This window comes from Callorhinus ursinus, unplaced genomic scaffold (genome assembly GCF_003265705.2).
Source record: "Callorhinus ursinus isolate GAN/ISIS: 27379988/994484 unplaced genomic scaffold, GSC_fseal_2.0 scaffold35, whole genome shotgun sequence".
Lineage (NCBI taxonomy): Eukaryota > Metazoa > Chordata > Mammalia > Carnivora > Otariidae > Callorhinus > Callorhinus ursinus.
In genome coordinates, this window is record NW_027397097.1 from 15,035,280 (window position 1) to 15,063,119 (window position 27,840).

At 43.0% G+C, this 27,840-nt stretch overlaps 1 protein-coding gene across 1 annotated transcript in view; it reads right to left on the bottom strand.

The window, feature by feature from the left end:
• Window positions 1-27,840, bottom strand: part of SYTL2 (synaptotagmin like 2) — a 127,220-nt gene that overhangs the window by 55,605 nt on the left and 43,775 nt on the right. The window contains 3 exon segments of the mRNA XM_073879805.1: window positions 5,153-5,218; window positions 19,449-19,954; window positions 27,053-27,186. Coding sequence (XP_073735906.1) covers window positions 5,153-5,218; window positions 19,449-19,549 — 167 coding nt within the window. The 5' untranslated portion in view covers window positions 19,550-19,954; window positions 27,053-27,186.

Consider the following 27,840-nt stretch of genomic DNA (forward strand, 5'->3'; position numbering starts at 1 on the left):
TTTGATATGAGCGTGATACTGGCCTCATAGAATAAATTTGGAAGTTTCCCTTCCTCTTCTATTTTTTGGAATAGTTTGAAGCTTTAACTCTTCTTTAAATGTTTGGTAGAATTCACATGTGAAACCATCTGGTCCTGGACTTTTCTTTGTTGGGAGGTTTTTGATTACTGATTCAATTTCATTGCTGGTAATTGGTCTGTTCAAATCTTCTATTTCTTCCTGCTTTAGTTTTGGTAGGTTATATGTTTCTAGGAATTTATCCATTTCTTCTAAGTTGTCCAATTTGTTGGCTTATAGGTTTTCATAATTTTTTTTTTTTTTGAGAGAGAGAGAGAGATAAAGAGAATGAGCGAACAGAGGGCAGGGGGAGAGGGAGAGAGAATCTTAAGCAGTCTCCAGGCCCAGTGTGGAGCCTGACACAGGTCTCAATCTTACAATCCTGAGATCATGATCTAGGCCGAAATCAAGAGTCAGATGCTTAACTGACAGAGCCACCCAGGTATCCCAAGTTTTCATGATTCTGTTACAATTGGTTGTATTTCTGTGGTGTTGTTATTTTTCCTTTTTCATCAGTGATTTTGTTTATTTGGGTCCTTTTTTTTTTTTTTGATGATTCTGGCTAGAAGTTTGTCAATTTTGTTTTAATCTTTTCAAAAACCAGTACCTGGTTTCATTGATCTTTTTTAGTTTCTATGTCATTTATTTCTGCTCTAATCTTTATTATTTTCTCCCACTTGCTGAGTTTTGGTTTTATTTGTTCTTTTCTATCTCCTTTAGGTGTAAGGTTAGGCTGTTTGAGATTTTTCTTGCTTCTGGAGGTAGACCTGGTTTGCTATAAACTTTCCTCTTAGAACCACTTTTGCTGCATCCCAAAGATTTTAGACCATTGTGTTTTCATTTTCATTTGTCTCCATGTAATTTTTCATTTCTTCTTTGATTCCTTGGTTGACCCATTCATTGTATAGTGGCATGTTATTTATTATTTTTTTAAGTAGCATGTTATTTAACTTTCATGTATTTGTGCTCTTTCCAGATTTTTTTCTTGTGGTTCATTCCTAGTTTCATAGTGTTGTGGTCAGAAAAGATGCATGGTAAGACTTTGATTTTTAAAATTCTGTTGAAACTTGTTCTGTGGCCTAATATGTGATCTATTCTGGAGAATGTTCCATGTGCACTTGAAAAGAATGTGTATTCTACTGCTTTAAGATGGCATGGTCTGAATATATCTGTTAAATCCATCTGGTCCAGTGTGTCATCCAAAGCCACTGTTTCCTTGTTGATTTTCTGAAAGGATCATCTGTCCATCAATGTAAGTAGGGTGTTAAAGTCCCCTGCTATTATTATGTTTCTATTGATTTGTTCCTTTATGTTTGTTATCAACTGCTTTATGTATTTGGGTGCTCCTATATTGGGTGCATAAATATTTACAATTTTTATATCCTCTTTTTTTAAAGATTTTATTTTTTAAGTAACCTCTACACCCAATGTGAAGCTCAAATTTACAACCCTGAGATCAAGATTTGCATGCTCCTCTGACTGAACCACCCAGGTACCCCTATAATTGTTATATCCTCTTGTTGGATTGTCCACTTTATTGTGATATAGTGTTCTTCTTTGTCTCTTGTTACAATCTTTGCCTTAAAGTCTATTTCATCCAAAATAAGTATTGGTACCCTGGCTTTCTTTTGACATCGATTTGCATGATAAAGTTTTCTCCATCACCTCACTTCCAAACCGCAGAGGGCTTTCAGTCTGAAATGAGTCACTGGTAGGTAGCATATAGATGGGTCTTGTTTTTCTATCCACTCTGTCACCCTGTGTTTTTTGATTGGAGTGGTTAGTCCATCTACATTCAAAGTAATTATTGATAGATATGTACCTATTGCCATTTTTGTTAGTGGTTTTATGGCTGTTTCTGTAGATTTTCTCTTCCTTCTCTTGCTCTCTTTCATGGTTGGCTTTCCTTACTGATATACTTGGATTCCTTTCTCTTTATTCTTTGCATATCTATTACTGGTTTTTGATTTGTGGTTACTGTTAAGTTTGTATGTAACATCTTCTGCATATAGCAGTCTATATTAAGTTGATGGTCACTTAAGCTTAAACCCATTCTTTACTCTTCTCTCTGCCATGTTTTAGGTATATGGCATCATATTTTATATCCTTTTATGAATCCTTTGACTAATTTTTACAGAAATATTTATTTTTACCACTTTTGTGTTTTTCACTTTTCATACTCTCACTTATGGTCTTTCCTTTCCACTCAAAGAACTCCCTTTACTATTTCTTGCAGGACTGGTTTATTGATCATGAACTCCCTTAGTTTGTTTGAGAAACTCTTTATTTCTCCTATTCTAAATGATAGCCCTGCTGGATAGAGTATTCTTGGCTGCAGATTTTTCCCTTTTAGCACTTCAAATATATCCTGCCATTCTCTTCTGGCCTGCAAAGTTTCTGCTGAAAAATCCACTGATAGATTTATGGGATTTCCCCTGGTATGTAACTGTCATCTTTTCTCTTCCTGTTTTTAACATTTTTTATTGCTACTTTTTGCCATTTTAATTACTATGTGTCTTGGTGGGGACCTCCTTGGGTTGAAATTTTGGGGGGGATTTCTGTGCCTCCTGGATCTGGATATCTATTTCCTTCCCTAGATTAGGGAAGCTTCAGATATTTCTTCAAATAAATTTTCTGCCTCCTTCTCTCTCTTCTTCTTCTTCCTCTGAGATCCCTATCATGCGCATGTTATTACACTTGATGGAATCACTGAGGTCCCTAAGACTATTCTCGATCTGCATAATTTTCTTTCCTCTCCTTTGCTCAGCTTGGTGACTTCCTATTACTCTGTCTACCAGGTCATTAATTCCTTCCTCTGCGTCATCTAGCCTGCTATTTATTCCATCAAATGTATTTTTAATTTCATTTATTGTGTTCTTGATCTCTGATTCTTTATCTCTGTGTTGAGTGTTCCTACCGTCCTCCACTCTTTTCTCAAGTCCAGTGAGTATCTTTATGATCATTAATTTAAATTCTCTATCAGGCATATTACTTATACCCATTTCACGTTGGTCTCTTCCTGAGGTTTGGTCCTGTTTTTTCATTTGAGAGATATCTCTCTGTCTCATTTTGACTGACTTTCTGTGTCGGTTTCTCTGTGTTCGGAAAGTCAGCTACTTCTCTTGTTCTTAATAATAATAGCCTTATGAAGAAAAGGTCCTGTAGTGCCCTGTAGTGCATGTCCCTTTCGCCAGGGCCTGGCAAAGGAAATGTCTCCTAGGTGTTTGTATCCTCTGCTATTGAGTCTTGACCTCTTTTTCCTTCATTCCAGTTGTCTGCAGAGGCTCTCTTTGCCTATCATGGGCAGTGTTTGGTCCCCAGCAGGAGTGGGGCACATTTTAACTGTGTAGTGGTCTGCTTGCAAAATGAGACATGCCCCCACTGCAGCTGGAACTGATGTCCCACACAATGCCTGGGTGTGGAGACATGACATTGGCAAGATTTGCACTGGTCTTCTTGGGGAGGGGCCCACAGTGCTGAGAATAAGGCAAGTGTGACTGAAAAGGAAGGATCCAGCAAAATGTAGGGTGGCGTGTCTTGGTGTAAACAATTTAGGTAAGCAAGTGTCAGAGCCAGGCTGGTTCCCACAGGTGGCTGTTGTTTATGCTGGGGAGCAAGGGAGGGAAATGGCACCTGCCAACTCCTTTGTTCCTGGAGGGGTTGCCCCATGATTGCTGTCTCTTGGAGCCACAAGTCATGCTCTGAGATGAGCAAATCACTCCCTCCTGTCTTCCCTTGGTATTTTTCAAAATGCTGGTTCTAGTTGTATGTTTGGGCTGTTTGTGGGCTATGTCTTTAATGGTGGGGACTCAGCTTCCTAATGTCCTACAGGCTCTCCTAGAGCCAAGCCCCTGATTTTTAAAGTTCCAGGCTTTAAGTCCCACTGGTTTTAAGAACTCACAAATTCAGCCCCTCTTTCAAAGGCAAATATTATGGGGATTCATCCTCCAGTTCGTGGGTTCCCCATGTGAAAGTCTGTTTTTCACCCTTCTCTGTGTCACCGGCTCCCTCTGCATGGCAGACGGCCCCAGTCCACTTCACTCCCAGACCAGCTCTTCGCCCTTTCTACCTTTTTTGATGTGGCCTCTTCACCATTTAGTTGTGGAATTTGTTCTGCCAGTCTTCAGGTTGTTTTCTGGGTTATTTATGCAGACATGAGTGTTATCTAGTTGTATCCATGGGATGAGGTGGGCTTAGGGTCCTCCTACTCTGCCATCTTCCCAGCCAACCCTCTACTTGACAAGTCTTTTAAATTCCACATCTCTCCATCTACGTCAATAAAATGAGAATCACAGACTCTAGAATGTAGTCACAGAATAAAGGAGTATAAAAGCCTTAAGCTGACTTTGAGCTTTTGGAAGGTAATGTGCTATGAAATCCAAGGTTTCATGATTATCATTCAAGCTAATATGCACCTTCCTAAAGTAACAAATCTACGTGTCTTAGCTAGAGAACATGTATGATGGCCACACCAAGGTGGTGGCAGGGCTCTGTGTGAGGGATGCACACCAGCATACCTGGGAGTAGGATTCTAGCAAGTACATTTCCTCTCTCCTAAGTGTACCTGGGGAGTGTCTTTTTACCCAGAGCCCAACTCTCTGCTGGAACTTTCTCTCCTCTCCCAATTACCTAGGAAGAAGTGACTCCATCCCAAACATATCCAATCACAACACTTGAACATACGTTGTCATCACCAAATCCTGACAAAGATAGTCAGACATGGTTTTGACAGACATGGTTTTGAATCACCAGAGAAGATCATGATTCATATTAAACATTTCTAATGGTTTCCAATTGCCTAAGGCTTTCCACAGGGCAAACAATCTCCTATGGGCTGCTGATGGAGCTTTTGCCTTCTCCTCCCAAAGAACCAAGTTTTGAGTTCAATTCCAGAAGAGAGAAGTCCTTTCAGAATTCCCTGGTAAGAAAGTGAGCCCCTAGGGGCAGAGCCTCTACTCCATATATCCTTGCTCAGTGTCTCTGGAAAATAGTGGGTTTTTATTCAATGCTTGTGGAATGAAGGAGTTTCATATGGGGCCCCTGACCACCTACCTGGTTTCAGGCTGCCTTTTCAGGTTCATTTTCCAGCACTTACCCCTGGACTCTACTTGCCAATACTCTAGACTTCTTAGTATTCTTCAAACTGCTCTTTCTGACCTCCCTAAACATTAGAAGCAGAAAGACTATGAGCTTTAGACTCTCCCAGACAGGTCCAAATCCCAGTTCTCACCCTTCCTATACGCTACCCAGGCAGGTTACTGAACCCCCCGAAGCTTCAGTTCTTTGTAGAGACAGGGGAAGAGAAGACCTACCTTGCAGGACCTCTGAGGTGATTAAATGAAGTATTTACCTGAAAGCACCTAACCGTGCTTGGATCTTAGTAAGAGGCCAATAAATGTGAAGTCTCTCAGGATATCTCTCCTCACTTCTCCGTGCAGCACATTGCTCTTTATCCTTCAGATCCAGCTCGTGCACCACCGCACGGGGGAAGCCTTCCCTGATTGCCAAGGCACAGGTCAGAAGCTTGCCCTTCCCCAGGCTCCCACAGCACTGACCACACCATATTCCAATGATCTATTTGCACATCTGTCTCACTGACTAATCTGTCAACTCCACAAACTCCCTGAAGGTGAGGACTACATCTTAATCACCTTTGTCATGCCAACACCCAGCACCAAGCCTGGCACAGAGCTGATACACAACTGTTTGGCGAGTGAATAAAGTATAGAACAAATAAATGCTCCACAGCCACCCCAGTCTGAGTCAGGCAAAAGAGAAGAGTGACCCTGTCACTGCTGGGGTTAGGTGAACCATACCTGTCACAATGGCAGTGGCTTCTCCTGATGAGGCAGGACACCTCGCTCTTGGCAGAATAGGAACAAACATGATGAAATCTGGCATCAGCCATCATCTTGTCATAAGAGACCACAAACCCTCCTAGCATAACAACTCTCGATTTCTCTTCAGAAGGTTATTTACTTATTTTTGGTGTTCGGTGGAAAGGCATTTTGTAGGGGCCCCTGTGTGACTCTGGATCTGCTCCTGCCTAAACGACCGTCTGTAAGCCCTGATCATGCTAAATTTTCCATGCACCATGCGCACACATTGGGTGAGTCAGGCTCGCCAAAACACATGGGCCCTGGAGAGCTGGTAGCCATTATAGTACAAAATTAGGAGGGGGGGTTCTGGCTTATCATTTAAGTGGCTAAAGAATAAGAGATTATTCAAATTCATTAAGTGCCATTTAATCTTTCCTCCCATGATAATCCCTGCTAGGTTTAATCAATCAATTCCTTTTTCGATCATAGTCATTTGGAATATTTCATAGATGAATACATATGTGTATAAAACCCAGGTTTTATAAAGATGTGGGATCATTTAAAAAAAAAAATCCCACCATCTAGATGGTGCTATTAAAATCTTCTCTACCAGCCTGGATTATTGTCTCATTTTTCATCAATTCTAATTTACCAATAAAAATAGCATTTGAGGGAGGAGTAGGAGACCTAGATTTCGTCTGGTCTCAGGAATTCAGCTGGATAGGGATCAAACCATTCTGAACACCTACGAACTCAACAGGAGATCGAACAGGAGAGTAGCAACAACTCTCTGAACAGAGAAGCGACCACTTACTGGAAGGTAGGGCGTGCGGAGAAGTGAATCCGAGGCGATATTCGGGAGGATAGATGGCGGGGGAGGGGCCTCCGCCGGCCGCTTCTGGCAAGTGATAGAGCCGCGGAGCACAAAATCGGACCTTTTAGAAGTTGGCTCGGCGGAGGGACGTCGCTGCAGTGGCTAAGCGGGGGGTGGAATCCTCCCGGGACAGTGTGGTCTCAGGACCCTTGGGGTCACAGAGAGACTGGGGGTGCCTGAGTGCGCCAGAGCTCCCAGGTATCAGAGCGGGGAAGCCGGCTGCAGAGACGGAGCAGAGTCGCGGGCTCTCAGCTCGGGGTTGCCATAAACTGTGATCTGCGGCCCAGTCGGGGCACGGCTCCTCCAGCAGGGACCCAACAAGCGGCAGAGCCGGGGAGGCTCCCCTTCCTTCCCGGGGAGGAGCGGTGCGGGAACGCACTGCAGGGATCTGCTGGGTTTGGAGACTCCACACGGGGTCAGGTGCCAGAGATAGCAACACTCGATCACAGGCCGGGTGAGCACGGAGTGCGGCCGGAGACCGGGGACATGGAAGTGACTGCTTTTCTCTGGGGGAGCACTGAGGAGCGGGGCCCCGAGTGCTCAGCTCCTCCGAGTGGAGATTGGGAGGCCACCATTTCTGCCCTCGTCCTCCAAGGCTGTACCGAGAGCTTGCAGGGAACAAAAGCTCCTGAGAGCAAACCGGAGCAGCTTCCTTAGCCGGGACGGACAAGGGCGGGGCAATTCCGCCTCCGGCAAAGACATTTGGAAACCACAGCAACAGGCCCCTCCCCCAGAAGATCAGCACAAACAGCCAGCAAGCCAAGACCAAATTGATCCATCAAGGAGAATGGGAGAACTCCAGCGCTAGGGGAATACTGCACATAGATTCATGGCTTTTTTTTTTTTTTTTAACCATGATCCATTATTTCATCAAAGTTAATTTTTGTTGACTGTTTTTTTTTATTTTTCTTTTTCCCTTTTTCAACCAACATCTTATCAATCCCTTTTTTAAAAAAAAAAATTTTTTTTATTTTTCATTTTTAGAGTCATATTTTATCCCTTCATAGTAGTTACCCTTATTTTTGGCATATATATATAAGTTGTTCTCTCTTTAAAATTTTGAGGTACAGTTTCTTCTAACAGATCACCCTAAATCACTAGTGTATGGCTTTGTTCTAGTCTCCTGCCTGATCACATTCTCTCACTTTTTCCTTTTTTTTTTTCTTAAATCTTCTTTCTTTTTTCAAACAACTTATCTTACCAAGTCCTTTTATAAAATCTTTTATAATTTTCATCTTTACAGTCATCTTCCATCCCTTCATTGTATCAACCCTTATTTTGTACATATATGTCTTTCTTCCTTTAAAATTTTAGGAGGCACTTTTTTCTAACAGACCAAAATATGCCCAAAATCTAGTGTGTGGCACTGATCTATGCACTAGCCTGATCATATTTGATCATATTCTGCTTTTTTTGTATTGTTTTGTTTTTGTTTTTATCTTTTTTTTTCTTCTTTTTTTTTTTTCCTCTTTCTTTTTTCTTTCTTTCCCTTTCTTTTCCCCTGGTTTCAGGTCTTTTCTGATTTGTATACAGTATATTTGCTGGGGACGTTGTAAACCTGTTAGCATTTTGTTCTCTCATTCATCTATTCTCCTCTGGACAAAATGACAAGACGAAAGAAATCACCTCAGCAAAAAGAACAAGAGGTAGTACCGTCAGCCAGGGACCTACTCAATACGGACGTTAGTACGATGTCGGACCTAGAGTTTAGAATCATCACTTTAAAGATACTAGCTGGGCTTGAAAAAAGCGTGGAAGTTATTAGAGAAACCCTTTCTGCAGAAATAAAAGAACTAAAATCTAACCAAATCAAAATCAAAAAGGCTACTGATGAGGTGCAATCAAAAATGGGGGCACTAAATGCTAGGATAAATGAGGCAGAAGAGAGAATCAGTGATATAGAAGACCAAATGATGAAAAATAAAGAGGCTGAGAAAAAGAGAGAGAAACAACTACAGGATCACGAGGGCAGAATTCGAGAGATAAGTGATTCGATAAGACGAAACAACATTAGAATAATTGGGATCCCAGAAGAAGAAGAAAGAGAGAGAGGGGCAGAAGGTATATTGGAGCAAATTATAGCAGAGAACTTCCCTAATGTGAGGAAGGAAACAGGCATCAAAATCCAGGAGGCACAGAGAACCCCTCTCAAAATCAATAATAATAGGTCAACACCCCGACATCTAATAGTAAAACTTACGAGTCTCAGAGACAAAGAGAAAATCCTGAAAGCAGCTCGGGAGAAGAGATATGTAACCTACAATGGTAGAAACATTAGATTGGCAACAGACCTATCCACAGAGATCTGGCAGGCCAGAAAGGACTGGCAAGATATCTTCAGAGCACTAAACGAGAAAAATATGCAGCCAAGAATACTATATCCAGCTAGGCTATCATTGAAAATAGAAGGAGAGATAAAAAGCTTCCAGAACAAACAAAAACTAAAGGAATTTGCAAACACGAAACCAGCCCTCCAAGAAATATTGAGAGGGGTCCTCTAAGCAAAGAGAGAACCTAAAAGCAGCAAAGAGCAGAAACGAACACAGACAACAGACAGTTAACAGTCACCTTACAGGTAATACAATGGCACTAAATTCATACCTTTCAATAGTTACCCTGAATGTAAATGGGCTCAATGCCCCAATCAAAAGACACAGGCTATCAGATTGGATTAAAAAACAAGACCCATCAATATGCTGTCTGCAAGAGACTCATTTTAGACCCAAAGACACCCCCAGATTGAAAGTGAGGGAGTGGAAAACCATTTACCATGCTAATGGACACCAAAAGAAAGCTGGGGTGGCAATCCTTATATCAGACAAACTAGATTTTAAAACAAAGACTGTAATAAGAGATGAGGAAGGACACTATATCCTACTGAAAGGGTCTATCCCACAAGAAGATCTAACAATTGTAAATATCTATGCCCCGAACATGGGAGCAGCCAATTATATAAGGCAATTAAAAACAAAAGCAAAGAAACACATTGACAACAATACAATAATAGTGGGGGACTTTAACACCCCCCTGACTGAAATGGACAGATCCTCTAAGCAAAAGATCAACAAGGAAATAAAGACTTTAAATGACACACTGGACCAAATGGACTTCACAGACATATTCAGAACATTCCATCCCAAAGCAATGGAATACACATTCTTCTCTAGTGCCCATGGAACACGCTCCAGAATTGATCACATCCTAGGTCACAAATCAGGTCTCAACCGGTACCAAAAGATTGGGATCATTCCCTGCATATTTTCAGACCACAATGCTTTGAAACTAGAACTCAACCACAAGAGGAAAGTCGGAAAGAACTCAAATACATGGAGGCTAAAGAGCATCCTACTAAAGAATGAATGGGTCAACCAAGAAATTAAAGAAGAATTAAAAAAATTCATGGAAACCAATGAAAATGAAAACACAACTGTTCAAAATCTTTGAGATACAGCAAAGGCAGTCCTGAGAGGAAAGTATATAGCAATACAAGCCTTTCTCAAGAAACAAGAAAGGTCTCAAATACACAACCTAACCCTACACCTAAAGGAGCTGGAGAAAGAACAGCAACTAAAGCCTAAACCCAGCAGGAGAAGAGAAATCATAAAGATCAGAGCAGAAATCAATGAACTAGAAACCAAAAGAACAGTAGAACAGATCAACGAAACTAGGAGCTGGTTCTTTGAAAGAATTAACAAGATTGATAAACCCCTGGCCAGACTGATCCAAAAGAAAAGAGAAATGACCCAAATCAACAAAATCATGAATGAAAGAGGAGAGATCACAACCAACACCAAAGAAATACAAACAATTATAAGAACATATTATGAGCAACTCTATGCCAGCAAATTAGATAACCTGGAAGAAATGGGTGCATTCCTAGAGATGTATCAACTACCAAAATTGAACCAGGAAGAAATAGAAAACCTGAACAGACCTATAACCACTAAGGAAATTGAAACAGTCATCAAAAATCTCCCAAGAAACAAAAGCCCAGGGCCAGATGGCTTCCCAGGGGAATTCTATCAGACATTTCAAGAGGAATTAATACCTATTCTCCTGAAACTGTTCCAAAAAATAGAAATGGAAGGGAAACTTCCAAACTCATTTTATGAGGCCACCATTACCTTGATCCCAAAACCAGACAAAGATCCCATCAAAAAAGAGAATTACAGACCAATATCCTTGATGAACATGGATGCAAAAATTCTCACCAAAATACTAGCCAATAGGATCCAACAGTACATTAAAAGGATTATTCACCATGACCAAGTGGGATTTATCCCTGGGCTGCAAGGCTGGTTCAACATCCGCAAATCAATCAACGTGATACAATACATTAACAAAAGAAAGAACAAGAATCATATGATCCTCTCAATAGATGTAGAAAAAGCATTTGACAAAGTACAGCATCCTTTCTTGATCAAAACTCTTCAGAGTATAGGGATAGAGGGTACATACCTCAATATCATAAAAGCCATCTATGAAAAACCTACAGCGAATATCATTCTCAATGGGGAAAGGCTGAGAGCCTTTCCCCTAAGGTCAGGAACGCGGCAGGGATGTCCACTCTCACCACTGCTATTCAACATAGTATTAGAAGTCCTAGCCACAGCAATCAGACAACAAAAAAAATCAAAGGCATCCAAATCGGCAAAGAGGAAGTCAAACTCTCACTATTTGCAGATGATATGATACTGTATGTGGAAAACCCAAAAGACTCCACCCCAAAACTGCTAGAACTCATACAGGAATTCAGTAAAGTAGCAGGATACAAAATCAATGCACAGAAATCAGTGGGATTCCTATACACCAACAACAAGACAGAAGAGAGACAAATCAAGGAGTCTATCCCATTCACAATTGCACCCAAAATCATTAGATACCTAGGAATAAATCTAACCAAAGAGGCAAAGGATCTGTACTCAGAAAACTATAAAATACTCAGGAAAGAAATTGAAGAAGACACAAAGAAATGGAAAAACGTTCCATGCTCATGGATTGGGAGAATCAACATTGTGAAGATGTCAATGCTACCTAGAGCAATCTACACATTCAATGCAATCCCCATCAAAATACCATCCACTTTTTTCAAAGAAATGGAACAAGTAATCCTAAAATTTGTATGGAACCAGAAGAGACCCCGAATAGCCAGAGGAATCTTGAAAAAGAAAAGCAAAGCTGGCGGCATCACAATTCCGGACTTCCAGCTCTATTACAAAGCTGTCATCATCAAGACAGTATGGTACTGGCACAAAAACAGACACATAGATCAATGGAACAGAATTGAGAGCCCAGAAATGGACCCTCAACTCTATGGTCAACTTATTTTTGACAAAGCAGGAAAGAATGTCCAATGGCAAAAAGACAGTCTCTTCAACAAATGGTGTTGGGAAAATTGGACAGCCACATGCAGAAGAATGAAACTGGACTCTTTCCTTACACCACACACAAAAATAGAATGGTTGAAAGACCTAAACGTGAGACAGGAGTCCATCCAAATCCTAAAGGAGAACACAGGTAGCAACCTTTTCGACCTTAGCCGCAGCAACTTCTTCCTAGAAACATCGCCAAAGGCACGGGAAGCCAGGGCAAAAATGAACTATTGGGATTTCATCAAGATAAAAAGCTTTTGCACAGCAAAAGAAACAGTCCACAAAACCAAAAGACAACCGACAGAATGGGAGAAAATATTTGCAAACGACATATCAGATAAAGGGCTAGTATCCAAAATCTATAAAGAACTTATCAAACTCAACACCCAAAGAACAAATAATCCAATCAAGAAATGGGCAGAAGACATGAACAGACATTTCTCCAAAGAAGACATCCAAATGGCCAACAGGCACATGAAAAAGTGCTCAACATCGCTCGGCATCAGGGAAATCCAAATCAAAACCTCAATGAGATACCACCTCACACCCGTCAGAATGGCTAAAATTAACAAGTCAGGGAACGACAGATGTTGGCGGGGATGTGGAGAAAGGGGAACCCTCCTACACTGTTGGTGGGAATGCAAGCTGGTGCAACCCCTCTGGAAAACAGTATGGAGGTTCCTCAAACAGTTGAAATTAGAGCTACCATTCGATCCAGCAATTGCACTACTGGGTATTTACCCCAAAGATACAAATGTAGGGACCCGAAGGGGTACGTGTACCCCAATGTTTATAGCAGCAATGTCCACAATAGCCAAACTGTGGAAAGAGCCAAGATGCCCATCGACAGATGAATGGATAAAGAAGAGGTGGTATATATACACAATGGAATATTATGCAGCCATCAAAAGGAATGAGATCTTGCCATTTGCAACGACGTGGATGGAACTGGAGGGTGTTATGCTGAGTGAAATAAGTCAATCAGAGAAAGACATGTATCACATGACCTCACTGATATGAGGAATTCTTAATCTCAGGAAACAAACTGAGTGTTACTGGAGTGGTTGGGGGTGGGAGGGATGGGATGGCTGGGTGATAGACATTGGGGAGGGTATGTGCTACGGTGAGCGCTGTGAATTGTGCAAGACTGTTGAATCACAGATCTGTACTTCTGAAACAAATAACGCAACATATTTTAAGAAAAAAGAAAAAGAAGAGGATAACAGGAGAGGAAGAAAAGGGGAGTATGTCAGAGGGGGAGACGAACCATGAGAGATGATGGACTCTGAAAAACAAACTGAGGGTTCTAGAGGGGAGGGGCGTAGGGGCATGGGTTAGCCTGGTGATGGGTATTGAGGAGGGCACGTTCTGCATGGAGCACTGGGTGTTATGAACAAACAATGAATCATGGAACACTGCATCAAAAACTAATGATGTAATATATGGTGATTAACGTAACAATAAAAAAATTTTTAAAAAAAGGCATTTGATTCTCTAATTCTTATACCATTTAGTTGAAGGGAGAAAAAGATGTTTCTTGAGATCACAGTTCTCATCCCTTACCATCCTCTGCACGTAGGCACATTGTGTGTAGGAGAGAGCTGAGGAGAGAGAAGATGCCCACTTAATCCCTATTAAGTGGCCTTAAGTAAAGGTAGAGGGAGAGCACTCAGCCCAGACAGGACACTGTCATGCTGGCCCTCCAGGCAGGTCATGCCCCCATTCCTTTGGCTAATACATACAAAGCATGTGTTTTGTACTAGCCCCGTGCTAGTCACCTAACATGCATCATCTCATTGAATACTTACATTTTCACCATCATGTACAAAGAAGTTAGTCAGCTGTAAAAGACAGCCATCTTGCCTCCTCCTTATGCTAAAGGCCACATCTATTCATTTGTTCATTAATTCATTAATCCCCTATCATGTACCAGCCATATGCTCAGAATTGTGCATAAAAAATTCAACGTTTCAGACAGCCCTAAGCGCCTGTCTCAATTCCTGTGTTGCAGAGAGAGAGTGTGAGCACTTCCAGAGGAAAACCAGAAGAGTAGGGACACCCTCCAGGCTGGCCTCAACACTTTTCCCTCAGCCTATCCTCTCTTCCTCTTTTTATTCACGCAACACACCCCAGCTTCCAACTATTCATCATGATTAGACAAAGGCCTACCTGGTTGATGTTATCTAGTCAATTAGATAAGAACCAGCCAGCTGTCCAGAGAGGTTGACTGGCCCATTCCCCAGCCTTTTTTTTTTTTTTTTAACCCCTCAGTACATTGGACAAGATGGTTAGACTATGTGATTTGAAAGTACTTTGGGGCCAAAGAAGTTGGAGGTTTGCCCAAAGTCACCCAGAGCCAGGATCAGAAGCCATCCAGATGCTGTTTCTGCTACTCCATCCTACCTGAGAGAGTCAAACATGATTTTGGTGTCTAAGGTGGTCAACACACTTCACTCTACAAAGGAATTCAAACTTTGAAAGAGAATGTGAAAACCAACACATGTGAAAATGAAATAAATTACAAATGCTCCTTACAGTGGAAAATGAGAGGAAACTTGTGTCCCTTGTGTCACAGACACATCATAAAACCCCACCTTCTGCTGAGAGGCAGCACAGCATGTGGAAAGCCCAGGCTCTGCAGTGTGAGGAGCAAGGCTTCAATCTTGCAGGGAGCTTAACCTCTTCTACCTCATTTCCTCAGTGTTAAGCAGGTTCAGCTACACTGCTATGTAGATGAAAGGGGAAAATGTATTTGGAACTCTGTATACAATATAGTTCCTTGACAAATGTTGGTTCCCTTCCTCTTTGCTTTGACAGAAAACACCCCAGAGGTCCTGGAAAGCAGTTCTTCAATGCCAACTGCCTTCACTTAAAAAAAATAAATAAATAACTAGGTCTTACAGGACCAGCTAAGAATCATAAGATGTGGTCACAGTTGAGATGTTATCTGTGGCAAGAATGCCCGTCCTGTCGATGTGGTTCTGTGTGCACAGGGGTGGCAGGCGTGGTGCCGGTGGTGTATAGACACACACACGGGCAAAGACTTCCTGCTGACAGTATGATTTGAAACACAGGAAACACCACCTTTAGAGTGTCTCATTTTCAAACCATAAAAGACTAAAATTACATATGTGTATGCAGGATGCTGTTTCTTAAAAAGAAGAGAGAGTAGGGAGAGAGAAAGAATCTATCCTGATGTCTGCCTCCCTGCTGGTCTGTGAAATGTCTCTAGCTGGCAGTCAGGGAAGCAAGCTGAATACACACGCGTGGTAATGACTGGGCCCAGCACTTGGGGCTGCAGGCAGAGAGGCAGTGCGAAACACAGCTGCGGGGGCGACAGTGACCTAGGACTGTTATCTTCTAGCTGCCTCCTGAGACACCACAGTGGCTATTCCCTTGGGTTTGAGTCCATGTTCTACCATGAACAGGTAGAACAGATTTGGGAACTGAACACTTACTTCCCCTGTATGACACTCATCTTTGTCATTCATGAAATCAGACCAGGGGTAACATTATAAATTAAATCATCTCCACAATGTCTCAAATGAGCATGCATGTGAACAATTCCAAGCCCCGGATAGATCAGGAAAGGCAAAGAGATTTCAGTGGGAATGTGAAATCTCAACTACAGCCGTGCTGAAAAGGACTCAGAGGCAGCATCTGCAACAGTGCTCCAGGGCATTGGTGAGACCCTCGCATAGCTGTAGGAGAATTATACTCCAGAGTCCATAATAATTAGCATTCGAAAGATCAGTCTGATTTATAGTGGCAGGTTTGCCTTTCTAATGATGTTTTGCTTAGGCCAATATTAGGATTATATGATGTGTGCTTCTAAAACTAGGAGAAGGACTGGGAAACTCTAAAAGCATGTTAGGGAAACAAAGTTGAGATTTTAAATTTGCAATTGATAATCCATTAAATGGATAAAGGTCAATTTCCTTTTAATTACCATAGAATTCTCTTCATATCATTGTCCAGAGAAGTTCCTTATACTTAATAGAGGCTCAATTAAATTTCACTGCATTAAATAATTGAGGGTTTTAAGAGTACTTTCCTCCTAAGGAGTCAGACTACCAACCATAGAATTCTGCCCTTTTTTAGACAAAAGGTGGAGTAGAGAATAAGGGAATTCAAATGTCTCCATCTCCTCTTACGTGCTAAGAAGATTAAGAATTATCTTACTTAATCCTGACTCTAATCCTTTGAGTTTGGTATTACGGTCATTCTCAGTCTCTGGGTTAAGGCTCAGAGAGGTTAAGTCACTTGTCCAATGAACCACAGTTGATTAGTGGTGAGGAGAGGATTCAAACTCATGTTAGTTTTGACTCCAAGGTTAAGCAGGGGACTGCTTCCCTAGCCTTCTGAAGGAATAATACCAATAATTTTGACCCTAATTGAACATGGATGCTTTGTGAACATACTGAAATTCACTTCAAGCACTCTGGAGAATCTGATTACGGCTACTAATAACTCATAGACAGACAGTGCTTCACAAATTAACAAATGATTAACAAATGACAGCTTGCAGCTTGACAAATTGCAAAAGGCAATAATAGCAGCATGGGGTAGAGGGAATAGTGCTAGACCAAGAGCTTTCCTTACCACGGCTCTGGCAGCGGTTATCTGAGTGGCCCTGGGCTTGTCGCTTCCCCTCTCTGGGCTTTACCTTCTTTATTTGTAAAATGATTTATAGGGACCAAAAAAATCTTCCCAGAGCTGTCAGGCTGTATGGAAAGCTGATGGAAGAGTCAAAGACAAACAGCTGGAGACAGCAAAGGGGCTGACAGCAAAAGTCCATGGAACAGCATTTTCAGAGACCAGAGATCTAGTTCCACCAGCCCTGGAGCAGAACAGCCTCAGACCCATACCCACAAGTCCCTTCAGTCCTAAATCAAAGAAGGGGTCAGAGGGCAATTCTCTTTATGTGAAGCAGGCCAGGCAATGGGCTGGGCCCCTTTGTGTCCACCAGCTATGGGGACCCCCCAAACCACCATGCACCATCACTCTTCCCCAGGCCCAGAGTCCTAAACCTATCTATCTGTGGTTGAGTCAACCATCAGGTGCTTGACGTCTAAGAACTCCCCCAGCATGGTGGTAGTACACAGGGCTTGACTCACACTGGATTTCTTGCCACCCAAGACTTCTTGCTATCAGTTCACAGAAGCAGCAGCTGCTGGAGCACCCTGAGAAACAGCGACTGGAAGGGGAGTCTGCAAACCCACCCCTGCTAAGGGACTCACTGCACTGTTGCTGCAGCTGCAGCTGGGCTGGTCCCTGAGGCTATATGCTCACACCCCTCACAAAGCCCGGCTCCTGCCAGAACTTTGCATTTTTGGAGGATTTTTCCATCAGCCACTGCATATGCCCATGAAACACCTCCACTCCACTCACACGGAAACACACAACTACAGGGAAGACCCAGCAGCCTGCAGTCCCAGGGGCCAAGGACATTTAGAGGGGGGTAGGAGAGAGGACAAATCTCTCTTCCTAACCCAGCTCAATGGAGGACATAGAATTGCAGCCCACATATAACACCCGATTAATGGAGGAATCAAAGGTATTCAGCAACCCAGTAGTCACAGTCCCCACATCCTGACGTAGGAAGAGGGGCCCAGTGTTATCTTCGCCCCACTGTTTTCTTTCCAAGTCTCCCTGTCTTGTCTTCTGAGAGGATAAATGAATTCCCATGATGCTTTAAGAATCAGCTAGTATTTTCTCTGTGTTGCCTTCACTCCTTATTTTTAAAATGGGTGTAACAGTCCTGCCTTGCCGAATCTCACATGCCTCTGTTTATGAGGAAACATAGGACAACATTCATGAAAGGGCTTTATAAACTGTACATGGGCAAAGGATCAATGCTACCAAAAGGCTCTGAGGGAGGATTGGGGTAAATTTCCTGCCCCTCCTGGATAAAATGCTCAAGACACCCCATTTGCTGAGAATGGAGAACAGCACCTCCCATCCTGGTGCACAGAGCACTACAGGCGACTTGTAGGGAGGCACATGACAAGTAAAGAGCCCCATTCGCAGGCTCTCCAGTACCTGTCACCATCACAGCTCAGTGTCCTAGCTCATATCAAGCAGCTGCCCCCTTCTCCATGGCCAGGTGCCAGGATGGCCAGTCTGCTACTGTTTTCTCAGAAAAAGGAGGCAGAGTTAGTCCATGAGTACCTGAAGACCAGAATGTGATTCTCAATCCTGACACCTACGGGTTGTATGAGCTTGAGCAAGTTACCTGACCTGTCTCAAAGTCAACTTCCTCACACATCAAGAAGGCATAATTATATCCCACTCTGAGCCCCTACCAACTGCACAAGAGTGTTTGAACTCAGAAAAATGCCCTTTGCAATCTGTTCATCACTGTCATTTGGGAATCATTTGTTAGTTTGTTAAGCATTGTCTCTATAAGCTATTATTAGTAGCCATAAACAGATGCTCTGGAGTGCTTGGAGTGAATTTCAGCATGTTTACAAAGCATCTATGCTCAATTAGGGTCAAAGTATGGAAAATGGTGCCAGTAAATCCATTACTCATGGTCTTGTGTCCCAGGAAATAAGAACATGGCTTATGTTCCTTTCAGGTAACTCCTGGGATGGGGATTATGCAGTTAATACTACTAACATACATTCCAGAAGCCTTCCACTGTTTTCAAAGCCCAAAATTACACAGGTAACAGATGGCAGGGCCTGGGCTTAAGCCCACTTCTTCAGCATCCTGCTCTCATGCTCCTTCTACCAACCCTGTGGTGAGGGAAAAGTGGAGCGAATGTTGACGTGGAACACATGGGTTCCTCTCAGCAAGAACAACATGTCAAAGCTGCCACTCCTTCTTGTGAGACACAAATGAAAAAGTGGTTCAGTCAGAGCCAATTTCAATTGCTGTTGAAACCAATTCAAACATTTCTCAAAGTATGCAGAAACGTGAGCTACTTCCCAATTTATTTTCTTTTAAAAATCTTAGGAATTAAAAAAATCCAATTTAGTTCATGATTCCGTTTTTTAAAAAGTGGATATAAATATGCACACATTCAAATATACCTACGTAGATGTATGTGTTTGTATAGACTTCATTTTTAATTCAGTATTTAATAAATTAAAGGGGTTTCATTTATCAAGACTACTTCCGGCAGGAGTCCTAAGGGTAAATTAAGAGACATGAAGAAGGAAAAAAATCCCATCCAGGAAGGAACCTAAAACCTAAAACCTAAAACCTGTAAGTTCAGGCTCCAAGTCAGAATTACCACTTATGACTGAGGAAAGAAGGTGTCCCATCTTCTTACAGACTGTCCCTCCTTCCCCCATGCCCAAGGACCTCCTGGCCCCTTACCTGACTCTCTCCTCTTCAACCCTCTTCAGGGCAGCATCCCGCTGCAGAACCTTCATGATGGTTTCTTGCTCCTCCTCTGTCAGGAAGCTCAAGTCAATCATTATGAAAATTATACACAAAAATAAGAGCAACCAATCTGGCTTATAGTTCTCAAAGCAAAACAACTATGACTGTTGCTCAATGATTAGAAGATGCAAAAAACTAAATGAAGTAATATCACGTTCAGTTCTGCAGCGCAAGTCTTACGTTGGCCCGGCAAAAGTTTCAGGTGGCTGATTGCAAAGTCCTCCTTGGTCCTTCCAGAGAGGAAGCGGTGGTCTGGGGAACGACGTGGAGAGGAGGCTCTCAGAAGGACGCTGCATTCCTTGCCAGACAGCTCACTTGTTCCCACAGTGGCATTCCTACTCACACTCCCACTCTGGACCAGTCTCAGACTCAGTTGATTCTCCCTGTGTCTGGGTCATCAACTTGAGGAGAGGCTGCAGCACCTGAACATCTTGTGATACCTGGGGAATCACGAGACAGTAAACACAAGACAGCGTGAGGCAGTTCCGTAAGCATTGCTCGTTATTACAAGATTTAAAACGTGCCTAGGGAAAGAGAATGACCAGTGAGATGGTCTCTGAGATCAGGGAAACCAGTTCGGCCAGCTTCCTGAGCAAATGGGTCATGCAACACGCTTCTACTCAATTTCAGACCAACAAGATGGAGAGCACACAAAATGCCTGTTGATGTTTGACAACCCGCTGAGGAAAGGGATGGCTGCAAAAAAAGAGCTGGTTCTCTCTCTCCAAACTCACGGCATGCTAGGCTAAAAAGTCACACTCAAGGTCAATAAGACCAGGGAGACATGATTCCACTCATCAATCATGGGTAAGAAACTAGAAATAAAAATTCACAAGTGCTCACATCTCCATGAATAGGAATGTTGCACAGGAACATATCTGGGCTCTCTAATGACAGGTGATGAGCAGGTATCACGTAAAGGTAACGTGCACAAGAGGGAGAAATGTTATTCTTCACCCGGTCCCACCTCTAACCCTTGCCGGGTCTAGAGCAACTCACCAAGCTTGCTCCCTTCATTTCTGGGGAGAAAGAACACTTACGGGGGTGTGTATATAAACTGGGGGAAAGGAAGAGGCAGAATTTCAACCTCCCCCATCCAAAGTGAGAATTTTAAGTAGGACTTTGGGCAAGAATCCTATTTTCTTTGAGGCCACACAAACCCATGTGCAATGAGAAGGTGACATGAAGAATTTCACAGTTGCTTGGGACTTCAGAGGTCACCTATTCCAGGATGGGGGCCCTTTAACAAACACAGTGTTACACAGACAGTAGACACTAAAAACCAAGGATTCAGTAGGTTTCAGGCAGTCTCACTGAAGAATAAAACAGTACGCGCATGACTGAGTGCTTTTTATGAATAAGTTCTTCGCTTTGGCAAAATAGAACCCCTGGGAGGTATTCCCTTTGTCACGTTAACAAGGGACCCCCCACTCTGAGGGTGGGTGGGGGGGTTTCTCATTCCCACTTACCTACCAGTAGGATGTCCCTCACTGGTTGTAAAGATGAAGTGAAATAATGAAAATCAAACAGCACATATCTTGCATCCTCTACCAAAAATAGCTACTAAAAATATATTCTAGCTTCCTTTCTGAGTTCACACTTTTGTTCTATCCCTCTAAATAAGAGTGTACTTGGTGGGATGCCTGGGTGGCTCAGTCAGTTAAGTGGCTGCCTTTGGCCCGGGTCATGATCCCAGGGTCCTGGGATCGAGTCCCACATCGGGTTACTTGCTCAGCAGGGAGCCTGCTTCTCCCTCTCTCTCCCTCTGCTTGTGATCTCTCTGTCAAATAAATAAAATCTTAAATAAATATAAATAAATAAATAAATAGATAGATAGATAGATAGATAGATAGATAGATAGATAGAGTGTACCTGGTCATGTCTTTTCCTTTGCTTTTTTGTATTATGTTTCCTTCTGATCTCCCCCATGAAGTATGGACTTCAAGAACAGGTACTCTGATGACCGTTGTTTTATATTCCTCTGGCTCTCTGCATATAACTCACAGCGACTACTCAAATAAATGTTAAGACACTATTTTATTCTCTCTTTTTAAAATGTGCACCCATTTGTATAAGTTGGTGCTTGTTCGTTCATCTTGAAAAATACTCATCCTTCAAACATGGAAGTTACCACCTCCAGGAAGCCCTCCCTAACTACCTCAGCTAGAATTAAAAGTAGATTCACTTATTGCTCCTAACTCTTCACTCCCTCCCTGAAATAGCTACGCAACCATGTTGCCACTAGAGTAAGCAGTGTATTCATCCCGACCTTCCTGTTGTTGGGCTTGACCTGTGACTTTGGTCAATGGAATGCTGCAAATGTGATACAAGCATAGGCTTGTGTGGGTTGGCTTGGCTGCTTATACTCCTGCCACCGGCCACAAGAAGAGCCTGCCCTAGGTAACTCCTGACTTTCTAGTCCGGGTCCCAGAAAAGGAGATATAAGGTCAGACCCGACCCTGAGCCGCCCGAAGTAAGGCCATCCCAGCTGACCTGGAGATTATGGGAAGAAATAAATATTTGTTGTTGGAAGCGACTGAAGTTCGGGGTTGTTATAACACTTCTGTCACAGGAGACCGACTAACACAAAAACTTTGTTCTCCACATATACACCCCACCGCGATAATTATTTATCTTCCTTCAATCACTCCCATCTGACTGTGAGTCTCTGAATGTGGTAAGTAGGTAAGTAGATGAATGAACCTAATCCAAGTATACAAGTTCACCAGGGGATGGCTGTCTACTCTTTCATGCAGAATAGCTTCTTCCAGCCTAATAAATTACTCCTTAGATCTCAGAGGCTAGCAAGGAAATAAATTGAGGCCACATTCGAAGAACCATGGACGCTGCCATATGGTTCAGTGAGAGACTGTTTTAAAGTCAATGAGTATGGGACAGGCAGAGAACAAAGGAGAAAAACAACTCAGGCTGTCCAGCAGTGGTAACTGGGAGCGTTGCTAAAGGAGGAAACGCTGGTTTCTACACCTTCATGTACAACAACAAGCTAACCAGTGCTTCTGCATAAGAGCTTCTAAGGGTTAAAGGTTTTTCCTAAAAATCAGCGAGACAAAGGGCAATATCTTCATTTTACTGATAAAGGAGGGAAGGGCTAGAACCTTTGACTCCTAATTGGGAGAGACAGCAACAGAGCTCTTGGATGGCAACCAAGACTCTTCAATACCAGGTGCTTTCCCAATTCCCAATACTCTGGCTGCTATCTATCATAGGAGCTAATCAAACATTTCATTCAGCAAATATTTACTGAGAGCCTATCATGTGCCTGGCGCTGTGGTAAGCCCTGGACATACAGTGATCCATCAGACAAAAAAAAATGTCCTGTGAGAGCCTACGTGCCCCTCAGAGGAGACATCAAACTAAATAATAATAATAATAATAATAATAATAATAATAATAAATGCCCAAATAATTATGTAACTTGCCAGAAGGTGGTAACAGAGCAGAGAAGGGAAGAGGGGAGTTGGGAGTTTTAAGGGGGTGGTTAGGGTTGGTCTCGTTGAGAGGATGACATGTGAACAAATTTGACAGAGGTGAGTTAACAAGCCACACGGGTACCAGGGGGTCCTGCGGTGGAGGCACGTCCGGCATGTTCAAAGAACATCAAAGAAGTCAGTGCTGGAATAGCAGAGTGTGCCCAGAGGAGGACAGGTTAGAGCAGGGCAGAAAGAAGTAGTTCACACTGTATTAAGTCTTACATTAGCGCTGTACAATTTCTGGCTTTTACTCTGAGATGGGGCAGCATTAAGGAAAGGCAGGAAAAAAGAGAAGGAAGTAAATATTTACTGGGTACCTCCTACACACCTGGCACTTAACATTATCTCATAGGATCCTCACAAAGATCTGAGGCAAGTATTTTATGATCTGTGTTTTTCAAATGAGGAGAGTAGGACTCAGGGTGGTGTCTGCCACCACGCTTGTGTGGTGGGGTTAGTATTTCCAGTAGCTTTTTTTTAAATTAAGATTTTATTTATTTGAGAGAGAGAGTAAGAGAGTGAGCAAGAGAGAGAGAGAGAGAGCACACGCACACAAGCAGGGGGAAGGGCAGAGGGAGAAGCAGACTCCCCGCTGAGCAGGGCTCCATCATGACCTGAGCCAAAGCAGACGCTTAGCTGACTGAGCCACCCAGGCTCCCCTTGCCAGTAGCTTTGTCAGATTAATCCACCCCAATGCTGATCTCTCCTTTAATTCTCCTCTCCACAGATTCCTCAAACTGGGAAGCCGAACAAAACTCTTCTGACTGTGGACCTTCATTCTGTGCTTAACCATAGAAAAATCACTGGTCCACAGTGGGGCAGTCAGCAATCAGAGAAATTTCTGTGCAAAAATTGGGAGGGATAAATTTTGGGCACAGGGATTCCTGATGTGTTCACAGAAGGAGTAGCTCCCAGGGTGAGCAAAAAGTTCTCCTAAGCTTCAGCCTCCCTCCCACCCATTCTCATTATGCTGCTGAGTGACTTTTCTAAAAGTCAGGTCTGACTAAGCCATATTTGCAGGTTTAAAACCCTTCACCTCTTCCCATTGCCCATTGGCTAAATGCTCAAACTCCTTACCGTGGCCTGTGGGACTCACGTGACCTGGCACCAGCTTTCTTCCCCAAGTGCTTTTCCTTAGGCTTCCCACACACAACTTTTTGGTTACTTTTGCCCCCCAGGCCTTTCTATACGCTATACCTTTCCTGGGCTGATACCTCTTAGATCTCAAGTTAGATGTCACTTATTACACAGAAGCCTTTCCTAACCTCTCAAGGCCAGGTTAGGCAACCCTCTGGTGTGTTCCATTAGCACCTGACTTTCTGAGTCAGGATATTCAGCACACCGTCTCAAATCCTTATCTACTCAAGCTCATCCTCCATTCATTTATGAGCAAGGCCTGGACATCTGAGTGCTCTGTGACCCCAGTCCTTGCCACTGTGCCTTGCATCTACTAGGCACTCACATAGTTAATACATGAATACGGATGGAAGAGAACTGAGCTTCCACTTCTTCCTTCACTGAAAAACCAGGTCCACATTATTCAAGGAGTTCCAGCCCCTAGTCCATCACATGACTGTGTGGTTTAAATAAATCACGTGACTTCCCCAAGTCTCAGTTTTCTCATCTATGTGACAGGTGTTTTTACTCCCACTTTCTCCTTTCTTACAGAGAGGATTGTGATGCTCTGGCGAGAAGGCAGGACACTATGGAGAATAAACAAGGAGTGAGCAGCAGTGGGAGTGGCAGCATGGAAGGGAAATTTACAGGCTCCAAATGCAGATTGTGCTGAATTCAAGTTTTCCATGTGTCAGCCCTGCTGTGCCACATCTATGAAAGCCAATACTCTCCTCCTTGTCAAGTGTCCAAAGTTAAGCTAGAGAGGGAAACCAAGGCCCCAGACAGTTGGTGCCTGCTAGTGATCACAACTAGAAGAGCTAGACTTATAGGTCTGAACCCAGTCATTGTGCCTGACCAAACCCTGGCTGGAGCCTGATTAACAATATTTGTTACCCCATTGTGCTCTGGTACAAGGGCAGGCCCACAGAGTCCTTCTTCCTTCCCCACGTGACTGTTGTACCAAAGCCTGCAGACCCCAGGCGAGGGGAGGAAACCTCAAGTAAGTAGTGACTCTCACATGATAAAGTTTTTAGAAGAGAAGCAAATTGTGCTGACAGTCCCATGACATCTAGAATGAAGGCTGGGAAGAAAAATCTGGGAGGCAGAAGGAGAGCAGGAATAAGTAGGCTGGAGTCAAGGTGGGGTTGGGGAGAACAGCACTGACAGAAACAGCCCAGATCAATTAAGGGACTCACTTTCAGCAGCGACAAACCATCACACATCAAACCAAGTGTTATGTAAGCTTCCCAGATCATAGTGGCATCAAGGCATAAATGGAATAACCCACAGACGGCTCAGGGGACGCCTAGGAAGGAGCAAGTGGAATGGAACAATCAGAGAAACTTTGCTCACCTCCCGCCCAGCGCAATTCTCCTCACTGCATACCAAACTGGTGTCATCAGACCCACAAGTCGCCCTGCCAGGGCATCCATGCCCAAAGCCCTCATTCCCCTGTGGGGCTTCTCCACTTCTCAGGCTTACTTTGCACTATGGTTGAACTTGTCCCTAATTTTTACCCCTTGCCTCTAATTTGCCCTGGCCCCCTCAGCTTGCTCTCTTTCTTTTTCTTTCTTTTCTCCTTTTTCTTTCTTTCTTTCAAGATTTTATTTAAGACAGAGATAGCGACAGAGAGAGCAAGAGAGAGCACAAGCGGGGGGAGGGGCAGAGGGAGAGGAAGAAGCAGGCTCCAATGTGGGACTCAATCCCAGGACACTGAGATCATGACCTGAGCCGAAGGCAGACGCTTAACTGACTGAGCCACCCAGGCGCCCCTCACTCTCCCTTTCAAACAACAGTTTAAAAGGAAGATGGCTTTCTTGTTCTCCCTGAGTCTCCTTTATTGAGGGGAAGATGAGCTTCCTTCCCCCCTCGGCTGTTCCTCACATGACGTTGTCTAAGCTTTTTAAGATCTTGCTCACTTTTCTCTGAACTGAAAAATGAGCAGGTCGTGCTAAGTACCTTACCTATGTGATCCCACTGAATCTCTCTGCCCACCCAGCGAGGCAGGTATTCTCCACATCATGCAGATAACATTGGGCTCAAGGAGTTAAATCTATAGTCACTCAAGCAGAATGTGATTTGAGGCCAGAGCTGGAAGGTTCTAAAGCCACTGTGTTTCATCTTCCACTCCACTGCCACCCCCTTATTCTCAGAGAGATCACACAGCTAGTCAGGGACAAAGAGGAGACTAGACCCCAGTTTCCGGGTGCCCAGTCCAGGTCTGTTTTCACCCTGCTTTCCTCTTTCCATATATTCTCTACTTTCTTCTTTGTCATCTGCTCTGAGCAACATGCATTGGCCCTCAAAGTAGGGCAGGCTCCCCTAAGCACAATTTGTAGGAATAGGAAAATGATTGGGCTCTTGATTTGTTTTATGGACAGACATGGAAAGGAGCAAAAGTACAGGATAGAGGGGAAAGGCACCTGTGTCAACATGCAGGAATTTATAACAAGGCCCTGAGCCTCTTTAGAATAGCAGAGACCCTGGGAACCAGAAATTGTTACTAAAAAACCTACCTTTATGTGCTTAAACTCAATCAGAACATGTTGTCATATACTTACATAGAGATGTGTTTATATGAAAAGCAAACTTTGTCCACAGCACTGTCCAGAAACAATGCCACATGATTATTTTGTTTCTGTGTGGTCAGTGCTTTCATCACACTATTTAAAAATATACAAATTTCTCAACCTAATATGTTGCCTAAAAGGGCTTCTTGAGAGGAAAGCATAATTCATTGTCTTATGACTGGTTCAAGGTAACTGCTCAAAAATGTGAATTGAATGAATAAATAAAATGACTAAACGAAATGAGCCTATGAGTAAGTGAACAAATGAAAGGTTATAGATAGAGTATGTTAGTTTGTTATGCAATAATAAATTTGGTTTTTTTTCCTTAGGGAACAACTGAAAAATCAAAACTCATGGGTACCTTCAAGATACAAAGCTTTCACTTTTGTGAGGATTATTCCAAAGGTGGAAACCATTTTTCTACTTCATTCTTCTCCTCCAGCTCCAGGCTGATGTGGCCAACAGCTCATGCTTCCCACAGACTAACTTGGTGACCTTAAATTAAGAATGAAGGAGACAGAGAGAAGGAAAGATTCCTTTACACGTGACCATTCCCTCACCCCTTAATCTCACATTCAAACCTAATGATAATGTCTCCAGATTTCTGAAAAACTCACCTCTGCCATTCCTAGGTAAGTTTGGACTTGTGGTACCCACAGGAACAAAATATTTTCATCAAGCCCCAACAAAGGACAAGATAATGGGCCATGTGAGGAAGACAGGATCACACACAACTAACCCTCCTCCAAGTACCATGTGAAGTACTAATAAAGGAGGCCCAAACCAAGCATCGGGGGCCACAGGAATTTAGGAAGGAAATAAAGTGAAGTGAGCCTTGATGGCTGAATTAGAGACGAGAGCCGGCATTCTGGACCAGTATACTGAGCCACGAAACCACAAAGGGATTCAAAAAGAGGCCGGTAACCAGAGTATAGGGTATGAACAGGGAAACAGTACCCAGGGTCAGACCCCGCAGTGCCTGAAATGCCAGAGAAGAGAAATTTGAACCTGAATTTTTCATATTTTCCAGTCTTGATAAGTATGCCAGAACCACCCTCTAAATCTGTATTTTCTTGGTATATCAGGATTCCAAAAGATGAAAACAGTGAAGAAAGAAAGAAGTTGGGGATGGGGCACCTGGGTCGCTCA